A 9,466-nucleotide genomic window follows, 5' to 3' on the forward strand; every position below is an offset into this window, starting at 1 on the left:
TACTCAACCATACTTTGTAAAACTGTTTGATAGATTCAACCATCATTCAAGTACATACAGATAGACTCAAGATCAACTTACCGAATCCAAACACACTCTTGGCTACTGTTACTAGAATAAATTTAAACATTTAAGAAACTAAATCACTATTATAAGAACATCTTAGAAATCAAATCACTATTATAAGAACACGGCAAGTGACGAGATTGAATACAAGCCAACCATGTAGCATAATGTGGTAGTGGAACTGTGGAAGTCAGACATGAATCAACGGATAAAACATGTTTTAAAATTATATAACCTCTAAGACATGACAAATTCTGAGTGTAATACAAAAAAAGTTATTAACCATACACATACAATAAACGATAAGCACAAACGAGTATCCAACCTCTAAGACATGTATTTTACATTGGCATTCCATGAAAAAATCAAACGCTGCAGGAATCAGAAATGACAAAACTCCAAAATCTGCAATGATTTGTTACATCACAGTTAAATACAGGGAAAAAAAAATGTGTAGCCATTGAACTTTTTTTTTTGTTCATATCCACCAACTCAAACCATTGAATAATCATATTGACACTGTTAGGATTAAACACTATCACCAAAAGATTTAATTAAAAAAAAAAAACAAAAACAAAAAGAACTCGTATCAAACCACAATAACAGATGTTTGAGCCTACCAAAAGCACTAGGTTGTATGTATACCACAAGCCCAACAAATGTTATACAAACCAGTGTTTATAAGCAGGCTAAGAAACAGATAATTGCTTACCACAAGCAGTACCATCTTCAGGCCAAGTCATCTTCATTGTCATCTTGGAGCCAGTACCGACTGAAATGGCTAACCCTGAACTTCCATTCCCCTTTAACAGGATCATATGAGACAAACTCGGCACCTTGGTCCTCGGCTTTCTTTTTGAGCATTTCTTTATATTTTTCAATTCTAGGTCCTTCAGTGAAATGGCGCCCGGTTTTTTTGTCAGAACACTTTATGTTCAGAAGTGTTACTTCAGCAGGCTTGTTGAGGCCTTGTCCGATAGGTGGTTTCTTTGTCTCGTCCAAATAAACAATCACTTCGCGATTATTGAATTGGATAAGAGACTCAAGTTCTAAACGTCTCACGTCTGTTTCCCCAAGGAATTTGATGCTTCCATAATTATGACGACCCACAACAAAATCCTTTACACGGCGGCAAAAACCTGGTTGGGCTCGCTCTTTGGCTGCTAACTCCTGGATCCGAGGCTCAGTGTAGTAATCTGATTGACGTAGTTTGGGCATAAGTGCCTCAATATCAGCCCCGTGTTCATATACAATTGCTGCCTCTCCGGCTCTGTGACCCGTCAAGCTGATATATGAGTCTGATTTCGGGGCTGACTGATCATCATGTACACCATTAGTCTTTTGCACCATATTAATAGATGTAGTTTGTTCCTTTAGAATGCCATTTTCAGAATGATTTCCTACAAACGATTTGTAATTGAATAAACGAGGAAATATAAGAAAGGTAATACAAACAAACAAATAACAAAGCTTAAATATGCTACTAGAATATAACATATTATAGCTAAAAAAGGTAATTGCAGATAACAAGGACTTTGTAATTGTTAGAAGTATCATATAAGAATGATCTTACTATTTCCATTATCTGCAAAGCGCCCATTTACATGAGTGGTAGAAGCGAACTCTCTACTTTCACCTAAATTTGAAAAAGAAAAAAAAAAATGCTGAGATGATGCATCTTATTATTAGCAAGCTTTCCATAATCCTTTAAAAATATTTACCATTAGCTTGTGCTGGAGAAGAAGCATTTTTTGGTTTATCTGCTGATGGTTTTCCAGGCCCTTGTTCTAGAGGACGAATGACCAGAGCTCTTGGATTCTCCCTGGGAACGAAAAGAGCATCTGCTTTGGGTGTGCTGGTAGTATCTTCCTCGTCACTGAAAAATGAGACCTGCAGAAACCAATCACATCTTTAAAACCTAGTTTTCTGTTTTGGAGACACTATATGAAACTAAGAAAAAAAACATGAGACTAAACTTAGTCATAAAACCTTAAATCACCTTTGGACCATCAGTTTTCGGGAGATATTTCCTAGCGGGCAACCTAACTCGCCGTTGAGAAAGATGGCGAGAAGTCAGCACAGATGATAGCCTCAGGGGAGCAGGTTTGTCAACCACCTAAAGAGGGAAACAGTAAGCTACAAGAACCATATTAAAGTTGATCTAGATTTGTGAGTGTGAGTAACTATGTAGGAAGCAATAAATGTGGGCATAAAGACCCAAGTGATTCAAATACAAACAGAAAAAATTGAACACAAACTAAACAAGTGGCTACACTTGATTGTTTATATAATACATACTGGCAAGCTGGAAATCCCATATTGAATTGAAGGTGCATTTCCCACACCGCCAATTGACATTTGAGGCATTGCTGGTAGAGTTCCAAAAGGATTTGTAATAGATTGCTGTTGTGCAAGTGCTGGGACCTGATTAGAAGACCTGTAACATTAAGGATGTTGATGCATTGAGAAATTCCATATGAAAAGAATAATATACAACACTTGGTAAAAAAAAGAACATACAGTTGCCCAAAATTATTCTGACCAAAAATGCTAGATGTGCCACCAATGCCGGCTGTTATTAAAGAAGGTAAGAAAAATGAAAGGAAACTGAGTTAAAGAAGAATTTCAAAATGGCTTTCATAGAGTATAAAAATTGAAATAAGATGAATCACCTGTTGGTGCTGGGAAAGCAAAACCACCTGGATTCTGAGTTGGTTGAGCTGATTGAAAAGGCATTGAAAGTGAAGGCTGCATACATCACCAACAAAAATTAGATAATGACTAAAAATTCTGAACTCAAGCTCAGATCCCAGTTCGGAAATATAACCAATTTGCATATTGATACAAGCATGTCAATGATCTCATATAGAACAAACAAATTGAGACGAGTGAACAGAAAAAATAAGGTGTGTTGTAGACAGTCTTGCCTCTACCCAAAGGTAGATAGACTGCTTCATAAGTACCTCCGGCTAAACGGAGGAAGAACTGTGAGAGTAAGAGGTAAGTAACGATACATGTCGGCCAAGTATCACCTTTTTACATTAAGAAAAGAGTAAAATAACAGAACATACAGCCTAACACACCTTATAGCATATCCAACAAAACATAACTTATAAGAGCCCATCTGAACATATTACATGGAAACATAAAAGGTGATTTCAATTAAAGATTTCAGTAAGATGATTTAAAATAAAAGAAAGAATAAAAGCAAACAGTCTTCCTGCTAACAATCAATAAGGGGTTTCAATCATCTAAATTCTTTAGGCATGCTATTGATTAAGTTAATAAGGTTTGCAAACTACATTACTACCGCATCAATCGTCTAAACTCTTAGAAACGCTAGGGGCATACACCGATTAAACATAAACTTTGTGTAACTTTCCATTTAAGACTGGTTTCCTTTCAGAAATTTTTTCCATACCCATTGAGGCAAAACATAACACAAATCAGCCTGATCAAAAGCAATTGGTTCTTACATTGAGAAAGTAACCACAACAATCAAATACATAGAACTATCTGCCTCTAGAAATGCCAAAAAAAAAAACACAAAACCTAAACTTCATTATAGAATAACAAACATTATAACTTGTAAATCAGCCTAATAGTTCATATCTATAGCAAATTTAGTCACCAGTTCACCACACCTAACACACTTTAAGGAAAAGTAATTTTTGTATATAGGGGCAATAATAATTCATCTGTAGCGCCTCGGCAACTCAATGTCCCATGACTGGTTGACGGATCTACAGACTCAAAAGAGATGTGGGTAATGTCACAGATTCTGATCCACTTCACATAATTAGACTTGTAAAAAGAGAGCAACAAGCTAAAAATCTTAGACCACTTTAAAATATTAGCTTTTTAGTAGACTAACCATAGTAATACCTACCTACAAGACCATTAAGAAGTTGTAGAAACAAAACGAGAAAAAATAAGTTTCCCGACGACTATATTAACATTTAGTAATAATAAGTAATCAAAGATTCATAAAAAGCACCAGAAGAAACTCACAGTTGTCGAGTTGAATGCCATGCTGCTAGCGTTTAATGATGGGGTGCTTGAGAACATGTTTGTTGCAAATGCATTTGATTGATTAAAGGCAGGAGCACTAAACGCTGAGACAGGCTGCGCAAAGTTACTCTGCGCAAACGGAGAACTGGTTTGGGAGGGAGTGGACTGAAACAGGGGAGTAGATTGTGTGTTGGCGAAGTTTAGACTAGTAGAAAATTGAGTTCCCTGGGGTTGATTTGTATTAAATATAGATGGTGTTCCAAAAGTTGATGTACTAGGAGTACCAAAAAGAGATGGAGAAGTAGCAGATGCAAAAGCAGAAGCTGTACCAAATACAGATGGTGTTGAAGTTGGTGTTGATGCAAATGGGTTAGATGTGGCAACACTAAAGGGCGAAGATACAAGTGAAGGGGTTGAGTTTGAAAAACCCGGAGTACTGAAAGTTGAGGTCTTTGGGGCAAATGGGTTGGTAGATGTAGTGGAAGAAAATGGATTTGAAGATGTCTGATTAAACGCAGGAGAGGAAGAAAAAAGGTTTGATTGCTGAGTATTATTACCAAAGCCCATTCCACTAGAAGACTGACTAGCAGGATTTGGCCCACCTGAAACCAAAATAACAACAAACAGAAGAAATACATAAATACTAACAAATCAGAAAATCAATGATGACCACAATAGTTATTACCTTTATCTCCTGCTTGATAGTCTTCCCATCTGAGTTCTTCATGACTTTTTTCTTTGTATGCAGGCATCGCCGATATTGATTCCAGTTTCCCGACAGCGGTACCGCTAGCACCACTATCAGCCTCAGGTGTCTGAGCATAAGGGGTTACTCTACTTCCCACACGTTGAACAGACGGTTGTCCAAAACCAGGGCTCCCAAATGCTGGTGTCGTAGTCTGAACACCTGCATTTGTGTGTAGAAACATAGTTCAGCTAAGTAAACATTAAGCACCAGAGTACATATTATTAGTTCATAAACAAATAAACAACTATGTACAGAGCATTGTACCAAACGGAGAGCTTGGCGCCCCAAAGGTCGAGGTAGCAGTACCAAATGGACTGCTGCTAAATGCAGCTGCAGATTGACCAAATGCTGGACTAGACCCAAAAGCGAAAGGAGAGCTAGCAGAGCCAAAAGCAGGGGTCGGTGAAGAGCCAAATGCTGGAGTACTTGAGGTTCCAAAAGCAGTACTCGAAGAACCAAATGCTGAACTTGATACACCAAAGGCTGGAGTGCTAGAAGCACCAAATGCTGGAGTACTAGATCCAAAAACAGAAGAGCCAGAAACACCAAATCCGGATCCTGTGTTGCCAAATGATGGGGTTGATGTTGAACCAAAAGCAGGTGTGCTTGTGACACCAAACGCAGGAGTGCTTGTGGCACCAAAAGCAGAAGTGCTTGCGGATCCAAATGCTGGTGTGCTCGGAGCACCAAAGGCAGGTTGACTAGAAGCTCCAAAAGGTGATGAGCCAAACACGCTGGTTCCAAAAGCAGGTTGTGATTGCTGAAACGAACTTCCAAAAGGACTCGCCTGTGGAGTGGATCCAAAGCCAAATGCAGGCTTTTGCCCAAACGCAGAAGTACCTGTAATTCGAAGTAGAGGGAGCAAAATAAATTTAACAGGTATACAAAGGGATTAAAGGGAATTGAAGAGCAAGAATGATAATATATAATTCATACATTTGACAAAAGAGATCAAGTAAGGAATATGGAAATACTAAAATCTGAACAGATATGAAACCGATGTGATCATATACAACAGGTATGAACATCACGAAACAAAGCCACGCCCAAGCATTAACTTGGCAAGACACCAAGCGAATAAAGAAAGTCTAAAGAAGTGATTGACTGATTGTTTCAACTGTGAGTGGAAGAAACTTCATTATATGCAACTGAGTCATTACAAGAAAGATTCTAAACTATGCTTGCCATAAAAGAAGAATAATAGTAAATATCACCGGTTGTAATTATTAAATCATTAAAACATAAAAGCATCAATATGACTATTTGCAAATACAGCAGTATCTTAACCAGCCACACAGAACACCTACAATAGATGCCAATTATCCTTCACAAAACCATTGATATTAAAGATTAAGCCAAAACCATATCCTATAAGATACTAAAGAAGCTAAACTCAGAGCAGGCACTAAAACTGATATTAAAGATTCTTTCCAATATAATATTATATATATACTAAAAAGCAATATGGTATGCACAAGTCTTTATGACTGAGGTACAACTACTTTCATTTCTCCAAATTTTCATTTTCACCCCTAAAAGTTTATGTCTTTTAACTTTTATACCATCATAGTATAACTTTTGCCCCCAACCAAAGTTGTCATTTCCAGTTTTTTAACCCCAAACTATTAGGTTCTCATGTTTCCATCAAACAACTGTTACACATTTACGTTAATGTAAAATTTAAAGCAAATTACTATATTACATCACCGTCGTCGAAGTGTCATTTTTATGCATTAATAGTTATTGTTTTGTTATATGTTTTTCATATTTTCTTACTCTTTTATTATCGTTATATGTTTTCTTTGTTATTTAATATGGTTCACATATTGACATAAATGCATTTGTAGTACCCTAATACTATTATATATTGTATGTATCGAAAACTTTGTTGGATAAACTAAAAACATGTTCCGCAACACCGTGCGGGTAAAATGACAAGTACATATACATACATATATATATATGTGTGTGTGCGTGTGTGTGTGTATACATATATATTTTCCAAAAATCCTGATATTAAAGACTAAGCCAAAACCAGATATTCTTCACAAAACCATTAAAATTATAGATTGGTCCGTAGTCTGCTTACCACCAAAGGCTGGACTTGATGAAGCACCAAAGGCTGGGCTTGATGAGCTGAAGGCTGGGCTTGATGAAGCTCCAAAAGCAGGCATTGAACTCCCAAAAGTAGGAGTTGATGATGCACCAAAAGCTGGTGAGGAACCAAACACACCAGTAGATGTGCCCCCAAAGATAGAACCTCCAGTTTGTGCACCAAAGGGAGATGGGCTACCAAATGGTTTTTGCGCAAATGGATTGTTGTTTGCATTATTGTTTTGCCCAAAAACTGAAGGGGACCCAAATGGGCTATTAGAAGACTGCCCAAAAGCTGTTAAAATCAAAAGCAATTAGATGTATAATATTTGACAGCAAGACAAGAAATTACACAGCAAACTGGGAAGTCCCAAGAATCAAGTATGCAGCATACAGCTATCAATCTCGAATATATTGTAAATCACTGCCTTAATCTCAAAAACTTTAATATTCGTCATTTGGCTATCTTATTTCAGATTTTCTACAAATATATCAAATAAACATATAGGTACTACTTACAGTAGATGCTTAATTACGTGAATTAAGCCCTATAAACAGAGTAAACAGATAATTATAGGAATGAATACAAGATGGAACTTGCAAACTGGACGTACTAGCTCGATTATCTGAATCAACTTTTAAGGGACAGTATATTACACTGTCTAGCTAATAGACTGATCCTTTAACTTAAATTTAACAGATAGGCGTAGACATAACTGGGGCTTATTTTAGTTCCATGGGGGGTCCAAAAAAGTATTTAGTTTGGGACAAAATTGTCCTAAAATACAAAACTGTTACCAGATACAAAGTTTATGCTTTGAGCATGGTACATGGAGTTCCTAAAATGAAGATAAAGTGGTATGCTTAAAATGGGTAGCAGATTAAGCTACATTATATTCTAGATGAACATGGACATATAAAAGCAGGCATTCTTATCCTAACTATAACTATAAGAAGGGTATTTATTTGCCTTCACATAATTTGCATTTTCAAAACATCAACAAAATAACATGGAAGGCTAGAATCCTCTATAGGACCTTTATACTTTATATTTGTGACACAATCATCTTATAATTAAGTTATCGCAAATAAGTTGAACATCCATTAATATATCCACATGCAAAAAAAAAAGGTAACGCTGAATCTCAACCGCTCATATGGAGACCAATACCACGGAACACAAAGTTTTATCATGTAAATAAATGACTTTCTGGTAGTAGCATTCCCCGAAAAAGAATCAATTGGCAAGTTCATAGTAAATTAACGCCATATCTATAAACATCCTTTTTAGCTGACAAATGCAAACCCTAGACATAATGTTTAACTAGGACCGATGCATCTTTCGCATATCAGTTATTCAAGCAAACATTGAGAAAATCGGCAAATTACATTAACAAAAATAACCTACATACATTCAAAAGTAATACTCGTAATAAACTTACGGTTACTAGCGCCAAACATCGTTCCTTCTTATTATTTCACACAGCCTCCTGATCTCAAAAATCCTGAAAGACGGAAAAAAGGACATTAACTCACTATTCACATACAAACAAAACACGATAAAATCTATAAACAAAAACTTTCAAATTAACACATAACAAAAGAACATCCACACACCTGCAAATTTATATATATATATAATATATCCACTGTATAGTTACCGAAACCCGAAACAAGTGGACGGCACAGCACTGAACCGAAATCTATACGCCTAAAATTTACAAACGGAGCTATACATCAATACAACAAATATAACGCCAAAAAAAAACCTAAAATGAATTAATTAATAATACATAATAATTATATAATCATTAATGTAATAATTAATTAAATCAAAAATTAATTAATAATTATAGTTAGCAATAATAATACGAGATAAATAAGCGATGAAATTGAGCATGTACGTATAGATACAGATATATATATATAGATATGTATATGTAAAGGATTATTATTATTATTATACCTGATCGTGGATCTATACAGAATTAGAGAATTATGGAGGAAAAGAGGATTTTGTTGTATAGATACAGAAAGAGAGAGAGGCGATTATATGTTCTGTAAATAGGTTTACAGTGGCAAAGGGTAAATAGGAAAAAACAAAACAAATGGTCTGATGTGATGTATATATATGGGTGACTTTTTTTAACCGCTTCTGGGTTAAACTAGCTTAATACTTACGCTATTTTCAATTTTTCATTACAGAAAAATATAGGATGGAAATGTAAATGTTGGTTTGAAAAATGGTAAAAAGGTTAAATACGTATGTGAGTTGCGTAAAGTTGAGTCCAATTTTTATTTGTAGGTACTAGCACGTTACCCACGCGTTGCGGCGGTAAAATGATGAGGGTGATAGGTCATAAAGTGTGCTAGATCATAGGAGGTGATATGTCATAGAATGTCATAGCCAAATGTCTTAGCCGAGCTCCATCATCGGATTTAAAAATTCGTCGAAAGTATATCGAATGACATCTCTAATGAAAGAGCATGAAATTTTAAGAACACCCATATAATTTTTAAAATTTATTGATGTACGGTTTTTGAGAT

General features: G+C 35.8%; 1 protein-coding gene across 3 annotated transcripts; it reads right to left on the bottom strand.

Moving 5' to 3' along the window:
* Positions 1 to 263: 263 nt before the first annotated feature.
* Positions 264 to 8,982, bottom strand: LOC122599968 (nuclear pore complex protein NUP98A). 3 transcript variants are annotated; one of them, XM_043772602.1, is made up of 15 exons: positions 8,886 to 8,982; positions 8,537 to 8,630; positions 8,362 to 8,424; positions 6,915 to 7,214; positions 5,090 to 5,665; positions 4,763 to 4,984; positions 4,078 to 4,679; positions 2,739 to 2,814; positions 2,587 to 2,638; positions 2,365 to 2,503; positions 2,066 to 2,182; positions 1,788 to 1,956; positions 1,640 to 1,702; positions 779 to 1,466; positions 264 to 471 (listed from the first exon to the last, which is right to left on the bottom strand). In XM_043772602.1, the coding sequence occupies exons 3-14, from the start codon at positions 8,378 to 8,380 to the stop codon at positions 796 to 798; spliced, it is 3,006 nt and encodes a 1,001-aa protein (XP_043628537.1). In that variant the 5' UTR covers positions 8,381 to 8,424; positions 8,537 to 8,630; positions 8,886 to 8,982; the 3' UTR covers positions 264 to 471; positions 779 to 795. The 3 variants fall into 3 exon arrangements, with proteins under 3 accessions (XP_043628537.1, XP_043628529.1, XP_043628546.1); XM_043772594.1 differs by lacking the exon at positions 264 to 471 and having other exon boundaries at positions 626 to 1,466; XM_043772611.1 differs by lacking the exons at positions 264 to 471; positions 8,537 to 8,630 and having other exon boundaries at positions 626 to 1,466; positions 8,886 to 8,941.
* Positions 8,983 to 9,466: the final 484 nt, after the last annotated feature.

This window comes from Erigeron canadensis, chromosome 1, assembly GCF_010389155.1.
Source record: "Erigeron canadensis isolate Cc75 chromosome 1, C_canadensis_v1, whole genome shotgun sequence".
In the NCBI taxonomy this organism is placed as follows: domain Eukaryota; kingdom Viridiplantae; phylum Streptophyta; class Magnoliopsida; order Asterales; family Asteraceae; genus Erigeron; species Erigeron canadensis.